This window comes from Physeter macrocephalus, chromosome 21, assembly GCF_002837175.3.
Source record: "Physeter macrocephalus isolate SW-GA chromosome 21, ASM283717v5, whole genome shotgun sequence".
Taxonomy (NCBI): Eukaryota; Metazoa; Chordata; class Mammalia; order Artiodactyla; family Physeteridae; genus Physeter; species Physeter macrocephalus.
The window spans coordinates 86200301-86218890 of NC_041234.1; the positions used below are offsets into that span (position 1 = coordinate 86200301).

Sequence of the window (18590 nt, forward strand, 5' to 3'; positions counted from 1 at the left end):
GACCTCAAGAATGGTTTTGCATTTTTATAGGATTGGTTGAAGAAAGAGGAATTTGCAACAGAGATCTTAAGTGTCCCTCAAAGCCTAAAATATTTACTCTCTGGCCCTTTACAGAAGAAGGTCAGCATTTGTTGACCCCGCCATAGATCATAAACAATTTGAAAGCAAGGACTATTTTTCATTTCACTCTATGTCCTATTCCTAGCACAATGCCTGGCACATAAAAGCACTCAGATATTCATTGAATGAAGGAATGAATTAATGTTTATAACCAATATTTTTTAAGTATAATTAATGATAGAATCAAAACACAACTTCATTTTGTCTCCTAATGTGCAAATAAAATATACTCCTTTGGGGTAAAATTTCTCTGACCTTGGATAGAAACTTGGACAAGTCACATGACTTTCCTGTTCATTCCTTCAAGACTAAACAGTCCTAAAATCACTCAAAGTCACAAAACACAGTCTTCATTCAGTAATCAGAACATATTCAGTCCAAGATATTAATCAAATTCTTTAGGCTTTACTTGGAAATAAGGTCCCCCCTCCCACTCCACACTGAGGCCTGTAGGTGGTGGTCATCTGCCTTTGGAGAAGTGGGGGATGATAGGTTTCCTTCTTTCTCTCCCCACTTGCCAGCTCCTATTTGGACCCTCACCAGGGTGGAAGCAGGAACAGGGAAGAGAGGTAAAGGGATTGGTCTTTTCTTCCTTGGTAGAAGAAATGGCTTCCCACTCTGGGTCTCTGGCTCTTCTTTGGGTTCTTTAAATGTTCCCATCATGGAGGACCCCTCTCCTGCAATTTGGGAGACCTGGGTTTATAATTTATATTCAGGTTGGTAGTTTACAACTCTTTCCTCCACCCCCAGGAATCCAACAGTTATCTCCAGCTTTTTTTTTTCTGGGGTCTCTACACCCCTCTAGGTGGCTCTATTGGAAAGGGTCTAGTGTGACCCCACCTTGGCTCTCTCTCTTGCATGACACCCTTTTGATTGATTCCCAGGAAACCCTCAAACATCCCTTGCCTGATAAATTCTGGGAATGCTGGCCAATTTTGGCCAATCCCAAAACAGTCAACCCTGTCCTGCTGCCAAGGGCCACGTTAAGCTTTCTCAGAATGAAGTGCAGCTCCAGTTCTCTGCTCCTACTGCAGAGAACAAATGTCAAGCTGTCTGAGTGGTCTGGTGAAACCCATCTCACTAGGGTTGAGGTGAAGGAGGTAATACCTCCATTATTCCAACACTCCTGTAGAAGGTGGAATAGAGTCTTAGCCTGGCAACAGATCTCTACAAAGAAATGTTTTCACAAGTTTTCCCCCCACTCTCTTCCACAACCTGACTTCCTTTTATTTCTTGGAACGTGATCTGGAGCATTTCCTTTGCAAATTCTGTATGTCATGATCTGGCTTTGGAATTTCCCATCTACTGTAAGGCATCTATTATGTCTTCCTGGAAACTTGCATTTTAATATCATGTTACCTAAGGCTTTTTTTTTCCTAATTAGGTGGGAAACATTAGACTACCCCTAATGAAATCTCCAGTTATAGTCAAGTAGCCTCATTCTCTTTGGACATTTAAAAAATTGAGATGGCAGCATTAACATTTATTGAGCATCTACCATGTAGTGCAGGCTTTAGAGATGTTTTCCCGTATAATCCTCATGAAGAGAGTTTTTCCCTCTTTTACAGACAATAAAACTGAGAAATAAGACTTTCTCAAGGTAACCTAGAAAATATAGATCAAAGCTGAGGCTGAAACCTAGGTCTATCTGACTTCAAAATCCATGGTCTTTTTGTTACAACGTGACCTTCCAACTTTTTCACCAAAATATCCCAAATGGCAGAATAGAGTGAACACGTATCCCTGGAGAAGTCTGGGTAGCCCAAAGAGGCACCACCACAAGTGCAACATTTCTCTGAAGTCTCATGCTTGATTGTAAAAGTGCATACAAAATTTGCATTTTAGGGCTTCCCTGGTGGCGCAGTGGTTGAGAGTCTGCCTGCCGATGCAGGGGACACGGGTTCGTGCCCCGGTCCGGGAAGATCCCACATGCCGTGGAGCGGCTGGGCCCGTGAGCCATGGCCGCTGAGCCTGCGCGTCCGGAGCCTGTGCTCTGCAAAGGGAGAGGCCACAACAGTGAGAGGCCCGTGTACCACAGAAAAAAAAAAAATTAATAAAAAAAAAATTTGCATTTTATTCTACAATATGTTTATTGTCATATAAACTATCTTGAAAATTATCACTCAAATTACCTACATTCTCCCTGAGATCCTCTAGAAAAATGCATTACGTTTACCCCGTAGTTTCATGAATCTTGAGCATACTACTCCAGTTTGAGAGACCCCAGCATACTCCACTGGGTATTAGACTATGCTGGTGAGGTATTAACAATTTCAAGGAGAGTCTCAACCCACTGTAACCACTAGAATGAGGGAAATGAAAAGTTAAAAGATGCAAGATTTGTTGAAGAAAATTTGGGATAAAGGAAAAGGCACTGCAGTAATTTCTTAAAGATTGGCATAATACATTATTATTATGCTATTATTATTATATACTATTATTAATAATAATATGGAATTATTAATTTCATACTAAAAATTGTTGATGACCATGAGTGTTTGGATGAACAATGCAGTAATAATGTTGTAATATTGGACAAGTGGCATGAGGGCATTCAGCTGTTCTTAACCTGGAGGCCATGGAGCATGGAAATTATATGCCTGTTTCTGAGGAAGAGGAAAATCCATAGCTTTCGTTAAGTTCTCAAAGGAATCCAAGACGTACCAAAGGTGAAGAACTACAGCTACAGAGGAAAGAGCAGAGACTTTGGGATCACACTGCCTTGTTTTCAAATACTGGCTCCAAGCTTACTAAACTACATGACAGGCTTCATCTCTGAGCCTCTGTTTCCTTATTTGTAAAATAAGAATAATAATATACAAGTCACAGCATTGTTGTGAGGATTAAATGCGATTCTCTACATTAAATGCTTGACACAGAGTAGGCACTCAAGCAATGTTAATCTCCTTCCTCTTGCCACAATATATAAAACACAGTAATGGAATTTAAACTACAGTTGGATGAATCATTTTTTTGCTTTTGTTTTGTTTTTTTGCGGTACGCCGGCCTCTCACTGTTTGTGGCCTCTCCCGTTGCGGAGCACAGGCTCCGGACGCGCAGGCTCAGTGGCCATGGCTCACGGGCCCAGCCGCTCTACGGCATGTGGGATCTTCCCGGACCGGGGCACGAACCCGTGTCCCCTGCATCGGCAGGCGGACTCTCAACCACTGCGCCACCAGGGAAGCCCAGAAATTTCTCATTTTTAAACATTACAAAAAACAATGAAAATAAATGAACTGAGCATAAAATCCTGAGGACCCTATTTTTAAGGAAATATATGAAATGAGAGCAAGAGCACAATTTAGACAAATAAAGCTACACCAAATACACAACAGCCGGGTGAAAGGCTCGCAATCTGACTTAATTTTCTCCCCTGTAAATCGAAATCTTCACAAAACCTTTCATAAGAAACCTATGAAATCCCCAACACCAAAACTTAACTGAACGCAGAGAATCAACAAACAAGTGTTTTGTTTGTTTGTTTCTTCTTTTTGTGGTACGCGGGCCTCTCACTAATGCAGCCTCTCCCATTAGCGGAGCACAGGCTCCGGACGCGCAGGCTCAGTGGCCAGGGCTCACGAGCCCAGCCGCTCCGCGGCATGTGGAATCTTCCCGGACAGAGGCACGAACCCGTGTCCCCTGCATCGGCAGGCGGACTCTCAACCACTGCGCCACCAGGGAAGCCCAGCAACTTCTTTTTTTTTGCGGTACGCGGGCCTTTCACTGCTGTGGCCTCGCCCGTTGTGGAGCACAGGCTCCAGACGCGCAGGCTCAGCGGCCATGGCTCACGGGCCCAGCCGCTCCGCGGCATGTGGGATCCTCCCGGACCGGGGCACGAACCCGTGTCCCCTGCATCGGCAGGCAGACTCTCAACCACTGCGCCACCAGGGAAGCCCGGATGAATCATTTTTAATGGCACATGTACCCTGGATAGATATGCTTTCTTCAAAGATATTCTACCTAAAGCTTAGACCCCCAACCAGAAACTCAGACCTAGATTCCAAAACTGATGTTAAATCTTCACAAAAAATTCAAAATAATATTATTCAGTTGGCGCCTACAAAAAAGTTTCCCCAACATATGCACACATTCTGTTTATAAAGATGGAATTATTTAAATACCACTATATCCTGGCATGTTTGGTTTCAATTGTATGCATATATATTACTATAAACCTAAGATGAAAAACCTCTTGAATTGAGCAGGAGATCTGATCCCCTTAAATGTCATATGAAGAGGCTTTTACAAAAACAGGGAGTCTTCACTAGTCCTACAGATTCATGAAGAAGACTCGAAGGGGTTAAAGTGAAAGGCTTATACAAACTTTGCTTCTCAGCTTCTCTCTTACCTCCTCCCTCTCGGCTCCACACCGCTAAGGCAAGGCAGAGCTGAATCACTACCTTTCCCGCACGCTCTAAACTGTTGCCTGCGGAAGAGGAACTGGGGACTTCACTATTCAGGCTGCTTCCATTCAAGTGTTCCAGATGGTATATACACATCCAAACAGACACTTCTCTTGGCTCTTTGGAGTTTATAAGAAGCAGTCATCTGAAACTGCACTCTGAAGCTGTAAGTGGCAACTGGAATTTTAAGTAACTGATAGAGGGTGCTTTTCTGTTTTACGCTGGAAAGGTCTGCCTCTTCAGGAAGATGAAAGAGAAAGCATATTTGCATGAACATAGTCCTGCTTCTGTGGCAAAACAAGGCTTTCTTTCCATTTTCCAGATATTCCAGAAATGTTCCTGAACAACTTGCCTGTCGATGCAAGCTTCAAAAGGGATGCTTAAATGGCTAATCCCATTCATCCTGTGAGCCAGGAAAGGTAAGAGAGATTTGGAAATATTCTGATGTTATTTACGGTGAAATGAGCGGCATTTTATTTATCGGCAGGTGTGACAAATAGGCACCATCTGCCGCAGAAGATACAGCAACTCCCACTTGAGAAGCTTGTTACTTAATGGCTCCAGCCATTGGAGAAGCACTTGCGGCTGGAATTGTTTTTTCACAGGCTGATGTGGAACTAGATACTCTAACAGCTCCCACCTCCCTTAGCTTTCTCTCCCTCACACGGGGCAGATAAACACGAACAGAATATGTTAACTCCTTAAAGCTGTTGCAATTGATAGTTTTGACTGTCTCTTCTGAGTCGTTTCTCTGATCATTTTCCTTAGCTGCGTGGTGGGATTTCAGCTCTGAAATTATATAGGCAGGTGTCATTCAGAAAAACGTAAAATTACCAGTGAATTGTTTTCAGAACTTTGTCATGTTAAAGTAAAAGTAACTTTGGGGAGCTCCTTGAGGACCCAAACAGGGATCAGGTTACATTTATCTCTGTATCCCCAGCACTTTTTCTCTTATTAGAAACAAGTTTCACCCTAGGAATCCCTCTCAGCGTTGATGGATGGAGAAAGTTCCACATTCCCATCTCATTTTAAGGAGCAAAATTCATGGTCCGGGTGTGTGTGTTGTTTTGCTTCTGCGAGGTTATATAGACTATGCTGACGTTGAACATTACGGGAGACTTGGGATTTTAGTGTTCATACCAAAAACTCAAGAAGTTTTTGTTTTGTTTGTTTTGTTTTTTTTTAACCAAGAGTTTTATTTACCAAGTTAATGACAAAACATGCAATCAGAAAATCAGAGGTGCATTCACATTGCTTGTGGGTGTTTTGATTTACATTACAAGTAAACCGGATGTTCAGGCTAATGTTGGACATTGGCCAATTATTATTAAGTTAATCTCTTTCCATTTTCCCTTCCCCCAAACTTCCCTCCCCCTTTCCTTTCTTCATCTCTTTTCCAATGTTTTCCTGCTTCCCTATCTTCACCTCTATCTCTTAACCAGTCATTTCCTCCCACCTCTTATCCACTTCCCACACTCCACATCACCTTACTTCTCACATTTCCTTCCTTCCCTCATCCCCTCTTCCCTCCATCTGCCTTTTTTCCTAATTCCTTACCCTTTTTCCTATCCCGCACTCTCCTTCTTGTCCCTCAGCAGCTTTCCATCACTTTTACAGAGACTAGAGACTGATTTTCATTTTATAAGCTTTCCAGAAAGAACTGTAGGATACTAAAATCCTACAAGGGTCTTTCCACAAAAACCAGATTCTTTAGAATAGAATTTTGATTTCTTTTGAAATTGCATGGTTGTTTTTCTTTCCAAATGGTCCAGAGCTTTTAATGGAGCAATCACATTATCTGTGCAACTAAGTAGTTAGCAAAGAGAGCTATGGCAATCCTGTTCCGAAAGCTTTTATGAGAAGTTGTCACAGATGCAGGAGCAGATTAACAAAGAGGACTCCCCAGTATCTAACTTTTCATTTACTCATTTCAAAGTCGTTAAGATTTAAGGAATTAAATTGATAGACCTGTCTGCATTGAACAGAATGTTTGATGTTCTGCAGACTGCAGAGGTTTTAAGAAATACATGGCTAGTTAGTTTTCCAAACCCTCAAATGAAATGTTTAAAGAAGTTGACAACTGTACATGAGATCATTGTTCTCTACAGCTTCTCCAAGCTTCACAGAATTCTAATAAATATTTAATAAGTATTTAGACCTTAAGGAAGATTAAGTGTCGATTGTGTAGGAGGCAGTATTATTGTTACTGAAAAGCATTTATAGACACAATTGAACCTATTCTACGTTTGGTAGTGTATATATGTCCATGCCACTCTCTCACTTTGTCACAGCCTACCTTTCCCCCTCCCCACATCCTCAAGTCCATTCTCTAGTAGGTCTGCGTCTCCATTCCCGTCTTACCCCTAGGTTCTTCATGACCTTTTTTTTGTTTGTTTTTAGATTCCATATATATGTGTTAACATACGGTATGTTTTTATCTTTCTGATTTACTTCACTCTGTATGACAGACTCTAGGTCCATCCACCTCACTACAAATAACTCAATTTCATAGTTTTCCTTTAAAATCATGCAACTGAAATAGTAATTCAAGAGCAAAGTTTCTAACAAAGTGATTATTCCTTTTTAAAAAAAATTTTTTTGGCTGTGCTGTGCAGCTTGCAGGATCTTAGTTCCCCCACCAGGGATTGAACCCGGGCCCACAGCAGTGAAAGCACTGAGTCCTAACCACTGGACCACCAGGGAATTCCCACAAAGTGATTATTCCTTAATTCCAGATGATATTGATGATATCATCTGATGATGATATTATGATTATGATTATTATGATGATTATGATTATTCCTTAATTCCAGAATTTAGTCTCATTTGCACAATAAGAGATAAGGGAGTGGGGGAAGGGAATAAAAATAAAAGGGAGTTTCAGGTGCTTCTCCAAGCTATATTAGCTATCAGAACAGAGATAACACTGTGCTTCTCTCTAAATTGTCAGTGCTAAGTACATTTCTTCAGTCATACCCATGCATTTGTTCGACAATTATTGAGCAGCTATTGCGAGCACAGTTGTATAAGGGACAGAAGGTTGAAAAAGATCCTCAAGGGGTTTATAAATTACAATTTGGGGGAAAACACAGAAAATAGATGCTTACGGTATTCAGTGAATGTAATTTCTCTAGGAGAGAGAGAAAGCCTGTGGGAGTTAGGATTTGGATGAGAAATCGAGGTCAGTTTCATGAGCTGAACTATGAAGAATGGTAGCATTTCCCCAAGCAGAGATATGCAAAGATGGAAGAAACTGATCAAACAAACACATGGAGGCGGGGAAGTAGGTGACAGTGAGCATTACAGCTTGATTGGAAAGGAGGGTAGTGGAAGGAATTAAAGTCAGCCAGGACCAGGGCACTGACAGCCTTGAACGCCAAGCTAAGGAGAATGGAGTAAAGTCCAAAGACGATAAGGACTCTCAAAGGCAATGTGGGCTACCAAATCTTTATTCCTTTTTCATCCTGTAAGATTAATTATAAATAAATCATATAGTAATGGACTGTAGAGTAAAAAGAGCAAATCGAAGATGACATATAGCTTGACAATTTTTTTATAAAGTTCAAAACAAAAACAAACATAGTGTTTAGGCACAGGTGTGTGTGTGTGTGTAAATAAAAGCAAGGTAATGACTAACAAAATTCAGAATACTGATAATTTCTGGGGAGGTGTGGGATGAGATAGGGAGGCGCATAGGTAGATGTCGTAAATTATTAGTTATTCTCAATCTTACAGTCGGTAGGTGTTTGTTTACAGGTGTTTGTCCATGGGTGTTACTGAGTAAACAAATAAAAGGGACCCTGGATGCACCGATGATGACAATGTGCCTAACCAAGAAGCCTGACTTACCCAAATCTGTGTATTTGGAGGTCCACAGGAGACTAAAAAGATACTATACTACTGTTGAGGCTTTTCCCACTTGGATTGCACTAGCAGTGAGTGTTTATTTTCCTTCGACTTGTCTTCTGCAGGCCAGGTGAAAAAGTAATGCCTCTATGTGGGCTGCCCAGGACTGTCAGAGGCCTGACTCTGCAACGCTCTGTTCTATTTGTAGAGTGGTGCTTCTCAGCCGAGGACACATATCGAAATCACCTGCGGAACTTTAAGCACTACAGCTGTTCATGCCCCACACAAACCTACTGAATCAGAACCTCTGAAGGAAGGACCCGGGTATACATATTTTCAAAAGGTTTCGTAACTGATCCTGAGGGCAACAGGGACTAGAAACCATTCCTTGCAGAGTGTACTTAGAAACTCTAAATGGGTAGCTTGTCACAAATGTAGACTTCAGGGTCCTATCCCGAGAGATTCTGATCTAGGAAGCAAGGAGAAAGGCCCAGAAACCTGCATTTGTAATACAAATCTTCCAGGGACTTCCTTCAGAAACATTGCCCCAAGGGTTCCAAAACCCTAGGGCCTCAGGGTGATTACTCTGTGTATTCGTTTCCTAGGACTGCCATAAACAGAGTACCACAAACTGGGTGGCTTAAAACAGAAATTTATTCTCTTAGGTCTGGAGGCTAGAAGTCTGAAATCAAGGCATCAGCTTGGTCATGCTCCCTTTGCAATCTGTAGGGTAAAATCCTTCCTTGGCTCTTCTAGCTTCTGGTGTTTACTGGCAATCCTTGGCATTCCCTGGTTTGTAGATCCATCACTCCAATCTCTGTCTCTGTCTTCCCCCTGAATGTCTCTGTCTTCTCTTCTTATAAGGACACCAGTCATATTGGATTAGGGCCAACCTAATGACCTCATTTTAACTTGATTACATCTGCAAAGACCCTTTTTTCAAATAAGGTCACATCACATTCACAGGTACTGGGTGTTAAGACTTCAACATATCTTTTGGGGGGACATAATTCAACCTATGGCACTCTTTTAATAGTTTTTTAAAGTAGGGTCCCCAAACAATCAATAAGATTAGCTATGTTCTTTAGCTGGGATATCTAGATAGAAAAACTGATAGTTAACTCAAAGCTCTATATGCAAAGAATCACCTGAAAATCTTGTGCTTAGAATGCATATTCCTGGGCCTTGATCCAAGGTATTAGAACTCAGTAGGCCTGGAGAAGGGCCTAGGAGTCTACATTTTAAATCAGGTAGGGGGTTCATGCATCACACTCTTGAGAAAAACTGGATTTGGGAGAACAAGCAAGGTTAAGAATCGAGTGGTCTGGGGAGAAGGAGCTCCCAAGAGCAGACCCTGAAACCTGCATTTGTAACAAGCTACTCAGGGGAACCACTGCCTTTGGGGCTGGTGTTTCTAGGGAACAAAAGGGTACCTACGTGATTACCTTTTCCACTTGTTAGTGAATCAGAAATCAAAATAGATGTACCTTTAAGTATTGCAAAAATGTTTCCTAGACCATAGCTCCAAAGACAGTAGAAAGATACCCTGTCTCTTTGCTCTTGTTTCTTGAGAACCACATGGGCGGTAGGGGAATTAGATAGGTAGGCTAAGGATCATGCAGATTACAGAAAGTATAGTACCACGGGCTAGTGAATATAAACTTTAATCTGAAATGCTCCCAGGCTGGGTGCAAAATTCAAGATTATAGGAAGAGTAATGTGATTGTTGGAGCTGTTTCTATTAACTCTCCTTGGGCAGGTTAACAAGCGACAGAACTGGGCTACATTGTCAGCTCTCTGCCACTACTGCACATAGAAGTTTGACAGGTGATGGTGGTTTATGTTGTTTTTATAGTCACCCATATTCAAAATTCATGTTCTGAAAAACAAGCTAAATCATTTTGGAAGCCTTCAACAGTAAATAGTTGACCCTATTTACACACTTGAATGTTTTTGCGAATAAAGACAAGGTTCTATCTTTACCAATAATGAAGGATGCAGTTATTTGCTCAGAACACACACTTTCAATTACTTCTGATCTACAAATACTGAGGGAAAAAACTGTATTCTCACCCCACAGACTTAAATGAGAGAGACAGAACACAAAAACAAAATTGGGGGACGCCTACATTCCTGAAAATTCCATGATTTGTTAAAGCGACCCATGGCAGTGGGACCTGGGGTTTGAAGAAATGAATGAATCCTTAGATTTAGGCCTTTATTTTAGTGCTAGGCTTTCCTGCTTAAACTAGGGCAGTGGTTCTCAGTCCTGACTTTACAGTCACTTGGGGAGCTTTTTAAAAATACCAGTGCTTGGACCCCACCCCAGACCAATAAAATATGACTCTCTAGAGTGGTGACCAGGCCCCCTACTGTGGAGATTATGACTCAGAAAGTCTAGATGGGGGCCCAGGGTCTGTATTTTAATAAGTACTTAAGGTAAATTTTATGACCAGTTAGTCTGGGAAACACTGTCTTAACCTAGCCTAGTTATTAGCTGCTGTTCTCTGATCTGAATTTTTCTTTAACCTTGTAATAGTTATTTACCACTTAGAAAAAAAAGCATTCAAAATGATAAAAACTCAGGATATCTTTTTTTTTGTGGTACACGGGCCTCTCACTGTTGTGGCCTCTCCCGTTGCAGAGCACAGGCTCCGGACGCGCAGGCCCAGCGGCCATGGCTCACGGGCCCAGCCGCTCCGGGGCATGTGGGATCCTCCCGGACCGGGGTACGAACCCGTGTCCCCCGCATCGGCAGGCGGACTCCCAACCACTGCGCCACCAGGGAAGCCCCAGGATATCATTTTAAAACTAATTTTCCCATAGCAAAACATTTTGCAACATATCAGTCAATTTTTATTTAAAAAGAAATTGCCATCTGTTTTTCTTAGATACCTGAACCTTTTATTGTTGTTTTTGATTTTCAGGAAAATAAATCTGTTGAAGAATTTTAAGAGTCAAATCTTCTGAGCCTAGATCTACTGCTGTCTGCATCTCTGAGACCTCCTCCATCTGAGAATTACCAGGTCTGACAACACTTTCCCTCCAGCCTGCAGTGAGGGATGTCAACAAAACTGTAGAAAAGTCACATCCTCTAGACTTCCAACCCTCAAGCTGTGGCAGCTGGAAACAAACCTTACAAGTGCCATTCCTATGGGGGATTCAGAAAGGCAAGAAGGGTGAAAACTCAGATATGCTGAGCCTGAAATATACAAAAGCTTTTAGAAAGTCTCCCCACAGAAGAATCCAATTAAATTCACATAATTAATGCACACATTTAGATGAGCTGTAGATAAAATAGAGCTCTTTCTCCCTCTACCAAAAGACAGGAAAAGTCCGATTTAATACTCAGACATTCTTGTCTCCATACCAATATTATAAAGCAGTTTCACCATATTTATTTTAATCAGTATATGAATAGGACTGTGGAAAGTAAAAGAATTTATTTATATTTTTTTAAAAATGATTCAGTTCTGATAAAAACTATTTGGGAGGGGGATGCTTGTGCACTACTGACTTGGCTCTGGTTGTGATTGCTTGTGTATGAGATTGTTAGAACACCTCTAGCATATTCAGAGACAACCTACGTGACTGTGGAATGCCTCAAGGGCAACACAAATCAAATAGAAATAGGTACCAACTCAAGTCTTAAGTGATGACGGAGGTGCATTTCAAGTACCATGGGAATCTCACTGGGCGGGCCCACTTCCCCACCCTGGCAACAGAGGTTGACACTACTTCAGATAAGTATTCCAATCTGTATATGTATGTGGGCTTATTCCTGAGCCTCCTGGCAATTCTCCTCATCCTGCTCTTCACAATGCTCCTTCGGCTCAAACATGTCATCTCACCCATCACCTCCGAGAGCACAGAAAATGTTCCTCAATTTACAGACGTAGAGATGCAGAGTCGAATCCCCACTCCTTAAATTCAGGAAGAAAGTGAGCTTTAATGGATCTCAGTGAACCCTTGTGTGTTGATGTCCAGGAAAGCTGACTTTGTTGCATGTAGCTTCCCATGTAGGGAATCAACAAGTTGTTCACTTAACAAGTTGTTCATGTTTTCTCTGTGTTATTCTTTATCTTGACGCTGCTTGTGGGATATCTAAGAGGTTTGACTCATTCCTTGCCAGGAATATAGGAAATGGCAGCTGGTTAGGAGGGCAGGTTTCCATGGTAACCAAAGAGAGCCTGGGCCTTGAGCAAACCTCAGACTGCAGAAATTCACATGCAGCTGTTGTAAAAAACACATGACCCTGGAAGCTCCAAGAAGCTCCAAGAACAAGGAAAATTCGCCTTTGAAAGGGCTAATTGTTCAAAGAGGGTATCCCAAGAAAGGAACAAGTTTTAATTTAGCAGTTGGACCCTAAAGAATCACCTCTGCTTACATGAAGTTAAATCATGTCAGAGGTTAATGGAAGGGACCACGAACCCTTTCCCAAAGGAGCAATGATTTTATCATCTGTGGCCATTGGGTTTGTCCCAAATGAAAGAAGAGTTCGTAAAAGAAACTGTTTCAGTTTAAAGAGCAAGTTTACAAAAAGAAGTTTCTAGTCAACAAACTGATCTAGAGAGGGAAAATGTGCATTTTATATCTGTGTTATTACTATTACTGGACTTTTAAAAACTCAGATAATGGCCGATGTATTACAAAAATCTGGAACAATGAGCTCCCCCCAAACCAAGGGAAAATTAAGTCAAAATGTGCTTATGATAATGAACCTTATATTTCACGTGCAGCTTCTTTGCCTTTTTCTCCTTCCCCATCATGCTCCAGGATTGAGTTGCACTCAAATATAAGCTTTGTTTAAAGATGGCCTCGGCAAAGAAGACTCAACTGTACTTTAAAGCAGAAATGAAATAATCTTGGTATTCTGTCGTTGAATGATTGTGGCTTTGGGCAAAACACTCAAGCCTCTAGGTACCAGGTTTTTCTCTCTGAAAAATGATCTGAGGGCTATTTAGTCATCACTAGACTCCTTTTAGATTTGAGTGTAAGAAAAACAAAGAGATACAAAGGAGGAAAGGACTAAACAACACCCTCCAACAAATCCTTATTGAGATCAGTGTCCTCAAATGTCACATTTGTCTTTCCCAGAAAATGTTCCTCCCTTCCTGATCCCTGCCAAAAGATGAAGTGTTTCACTTATTACCTATAAGAGAAATATATTTTGAAAAATTCCATTCTCATAAGTAGCCCTAGTATGCCAGTAGTGGAAAAAGAATTAGATTTTTTAATAATTAACGTTCCAAAAGGGAACCAAAGGAAATGAGTACTGTTTACAAATTCGAAATTAGAAGGCTGGTCATACCCTTGCCACCAAAGAACTAAAACACCCATGTTAAATTCTACCTGCTTAGAAAAAAATCAGTTCTCTCTTGCACCTGAAAGGTGGTCATCAAATTTCAACCAGGTGCTCCCTCGGGAATTGCAGCGGGCAGTGAGAAAGAAGTGGAAGGGATGTTAGGTTAATGGCACCTCTACCAGACATGCAGCTCTCTCTAGTTTGTTAGCAATTTAAATTGGCCCCTTTACTCTGATCTAAACCTAGCATGGTGGTGAAATTCCCAAGTGCTTTCTACTTTTATAGACAGTCATTTGCCAATACTCCCTCTCAAAGGGGCTGCAAAGTGTGAAATCCCCACATGCAGAGCTTAACTTAGCCGCAAGGCTGACTCTGGCACACCTGTTACAATAGCGCACTGTAAGAGATGGCAGCTGCATTCTGCACCATTCAGAAGAGATGAGCAGGTAGGCTAAGACTCGATAGGGCATGCGCTTCCCCTTTTGGTATTATAATTTCCAAAATGCAAAGTGATTCCTATTATTGCATTTGGTGGTTTAAGTTGTCTTTATTCAACACGCAGACTCCACGTACCTTTTAAAATGTTAGTTCTTGGCAGCCATACACGGACTTCATCAAAGGCTGCCAATGTACCCCAGAACTTCTTAAGGACACACATCTCTCCTCACTCCACACTCTGCCTTTTGTGCTCACAGTATTTGAATGCACTTTACAGTTAAGAAGTCAGTGACTGGATAAATGAAGGAACTGATTACATTTTCAACAGCAGTGAATAGCAAGATACCCAAAGCCTTGTTGCTGAATCTGATGAAGAGACAGACTGCAAATCTATTCCCTGCCCACCTGACCTCTCCAACACAGATTTCAGGAGTTTAAAACTGCTCCTTAATCTCTGACTTGGATGAAGATTCCCAATTTATGATTAGGTTACTCACCTGGAAAACAACCACCCGCTTTCATCACAACTACCCCACGGGATCCAAATCTTCACCGAGCATTAACCAAAGTACCCAGCACGGATTGCACTAAAATAGCAGCATAACCCCTGACGATTTCCAATGATAACATGAATGGAGACGTATGTAAGCAGATGTGTCATTATGGTGACTCACATGGTATTTAATCTTTGGGAAAATAAACTGAATGTTTTCATCATAGCAAACCAACTGTAAAGAAAACTTTTCCATTTATATTAAATTTTATTATATCCTCCAATGTATTAATTAACATATATTACCGCTCAAAGAGGCAGCTAGAGCAGTCAATGGGCATAATTTGAATTTATCCATCTATCCAAAATGCTGACTTGGCAATTCCTTCCCTCACCCCCACTCTCCAAAATATTGCATGTTAGCCTAAATGTATATAAACAGGTAGGTTATTTATATATAGATGTACTTTGTTTTAAGGTGAAAGAATGAGTCTTCACTTTTTATTACACTGAATCCCATGAAATTTCCCTTTCCATAAATAAAAATGCTGAAATATCAGCAATGTCATATAATTCAACCAAATAAAAGGACTCACCACATGAATTCTTTAAACAGTAAACTCTCCTAATGTGTTTAAAATAATATCCAAAAGTGTACTTCGCATACATTTCAGAATCATGCGTTGTATAAAACAAGGTTTATTGTAAAAGGCTTTTGTATTATGTACTAGGCAGGAAATCTTGAGGTAAATCAAGTAAAGACAGGTTCATTCAGCCTAACATTTCCATCTATGCCAAATCTGAAGCTTTGGACTGCTAACTGAGTCTGATGGCTGCAGACCCCACCATGCTTACTAAGTAGGTAAAAGGGGTCCATTTAATGCAATTAAGTAGTTATATTTAGTAATACGTCTTATTCACCTGCATTTGTACAAAAGAAGCACTTTTTTTTAAACAAAATTGTGTGGAAGATAAAATTGGGTTTCTTTTGTTTAAAATCATTAATACTTGAAATAGATTCATATTGTGTAGATGAAATATAATATTGAATTAATATTTAGCATGTCATTTTTGTTCCCTGTAAAATAAATTCTGTTTGGTTTGCTGATAACAGCTATATATTGTCTGAAGAATATAAAGAGTGTTAGTCTCTTCATCCCAATATAAACTGTAACAGTTACAAATTTGTGGGATTTATAATTCTGAGGTGTCATTATTTTTTCTTAGTCGCCAACCTCCCAACTTTTATTTTCTCCCCACTTGCCACCTTATTGGTGTGTTTCTTTGTTTCTTTAGTAGTAAGATGTGAAAAATGGGTAATGACTACCAGCTGCCAATGAAAGTGACCTGAGGTGAGAGTGAGATAAGGTATCTAAAGTACCAATATCTTGCAACATTCCCCAACATGCGGGATATTTTTATTTATGTATCTTCCATTTCGTACTTTCTTCATTTGTTCCTCACAGCAACCCTGTGAGTAATGAGTGGAAGTATTAAGAAGTCTGTTTCACAAAAGAGGACATTAGCACAGAGAGATTGGTGAGTCATTCATGGTTACACAGAGGCCAAGTCAAGAGTACACTGCCAGTCTTTGAACTCCTAGTTTAGTACTCATCTCAAAAAGTGCTTTGCTTTCTGAGCACTGAATAGATACTCCAGAGTTATTCATTCCATTACACTCCAAGTTCTGCAAAAAACTATTGAGCTCTATAGGTGATTAATTACTCCCTGTGCCGAAATTCAGAACAAATAAGCCAAATTCTGCCATCTATTAAAATCATTTTATAGTTGTAGCAACACATATTTAACAGACTGTAGGGAAGTTTACACAAAGGCAGATCCTGCAGCTTTAATTTACATGGAAGAAGGGAAGAGGCAGAAATATAGATGAATTATCAACCCACAATGCAAATTCTAATTCTTTGATCATTTGACTTAATGTTCACAGTCAATGCCAGTTCTTCATATACATGATTGTGATCTTTCCCCTCCTGGAAATGAGAACACCTCCTCTTAGGTAAAAATAGTGTTCTTATTTAAAATTGTATAGTGTTCTAACTGTACACAGCTATTTCATTTGTGCTCTTTAATAAATGCAATGGCATTAAAAGGGAGAGAATTACTGGCTAGAGAAGCTTCCTCTAGCCACAAAGAATGAATTATTGTCCTCGTAGAAAAAGGAGACAAAAATGTGGGATATATGTAGAGTAGGAAAAGGAAATGCACATAATAAATATAGGTGAGGAGGTTCTGAAGAATAACTTGAGTAATTCCAGGAATTTCAATTCATTTTTCACATCAACTATTTGTTAATTAAATTATACATACACACGTTGGAGAATAAGAGAGACAGATTACACAGCATACTGAGCTAGGCTCTGTGGGGATCTAAAGTTTGCAATCATAAAATCTACAATCTGGTCAAGATGATAAGTACCTAAATTCATTCATTCTTTCAACATTTATTCAGCACCTACTGTGTGTGCTACCAGTGAAAACAGAACATACTCTATGGCCTGGTGAAAGTTATAGCCTAGGGGATGGACATCTCCAATCAGATAATTACAAGAATACTGTTACAAAGGAGAAGTATAGGGTGCTTGGGTGCATACAAAGTGGAGGGCATGCTGCCTAGACTGGCCTAGAGTGTCAAGGAAGACTCTACTGAGATGATATCTAAGCTAAAATCTAATGGAGGAGTAAAAGGAGAGAATAGAGCAAACATTCCATAGAAAGAACAGCATGTACAAAGATTCTGAGGTCAAATAAACTTGGCACACTTGAAGAAGCACAGTGAGTGAAGAGAAGTCTCCAGAAGGCTGGAAAGGTTGACAAGGACAAAAACATGCAGGGCCTTGTGGGCAATGTTATAGATTTTTAACTTTATTTTAAGCATAGAGAAGATGAGAACTCTGGTAGCAGTGTGGAGGAGGGATTGAAGAGTGGAAAGAGTGGATGCAGGGAGACCAGTTAAGAGGCTATGGAAGTGGTTCAGGAGAAAAATGATAATACCTTAGACTTAACACCATCCCATCGAGTGGTAGTGGGTAGGGATAAAGAGAAGTAAATAATTCGAGATAGATTTAGGAGATAAAGTTAGCATTACTTGATGACTTGGTTAAGTGGGGTAAGAAGGAAGAATCTAGAATGACTTACTGGATTCTGGTTTGAAAAAGGGTCTAGTGGTTCTATTCACTGAGACAACACTAGAGGAGAATCAGATCAAGGGGGAGATGAATTTCGTTCTGGACATGTTTAGCTTGATGTGCCTTTGAGACATCCAAGTGCAGATGGTGAATAGGCAGTTGAATATACGGGTCTGGAGCTCACAAGAGAGGTTAGGGCTGGAGACATAAATTTAAGAGGTGTTAATGGATGAGATTGCCCAGGGAGGTGTTGTAGAGTAGATTGAAGAAAGAATGCCAATTATGTAACACAGAATATGCCCAAATATTTCTCCCTGTTTTTAGAGAATTAGTCACTTGTCAAGCAGGTTGGGAAAGAAGATTAGGTTTAAGGGTCCTCAAACTGAGGTAAATTGCCTGGAAATACTTGGTAGCAGGAGAAGAGTGAGTTAGAGATAAAGTCCTCTGGGGAGAGGGAAGACTCCAACCCGAGGAGACCAAATACAAATATGAAGTACAAAGGTTAGGAGTAGTACCAGAAATAAGAGGAAAATAGAGCCAATAATTTGAAGCCAGAAACCAATGAAGCAATGTTGGTACAGGTTAGTAATAGTACAAATAGGGTCCTGAGAGTTTGCAATGAACAGGGGTGGGTTGTCAAACACAGGTATGTGATTGTATTGATCATGTTCCTGGCAGGAAACAGATGGCATTCTCACAAAGGGTGAGTAAAGAAACTCTAATGAAGGGACTATTTACTAAGGGGTGGGTAGGATTAAGGGGTCAAAAGAGATGGCAGGGCTTCCCTGGTGGCGCAGTGGTTGCGCGTCCGCCTGCCGATGCAGGGGAACCGGGTTCGC

The 18590-nt window shown here is 40.6% G+C and overlaps 1 protein-coding gene across 1 annotated transcript; it reads left to right on the plus strand.

The window, feature by feature from the left end:
* Positions 1-12024: 12024 nt before the first annotated feature.
* On the plus strand, positions 12025-12297 carry SERTM2 (serine rich and transmembrane domain containing 2). The gene has a single exon (XM_024128092.1). It carries the CDS (start codon positions 12025-12027, stop codon positions 12295-12297), a length of 273 nt encoding a protein of 90 aa, XP_023983860.1.
* Positions 12298-18590: the final 6293 nt, after the last annotated feature.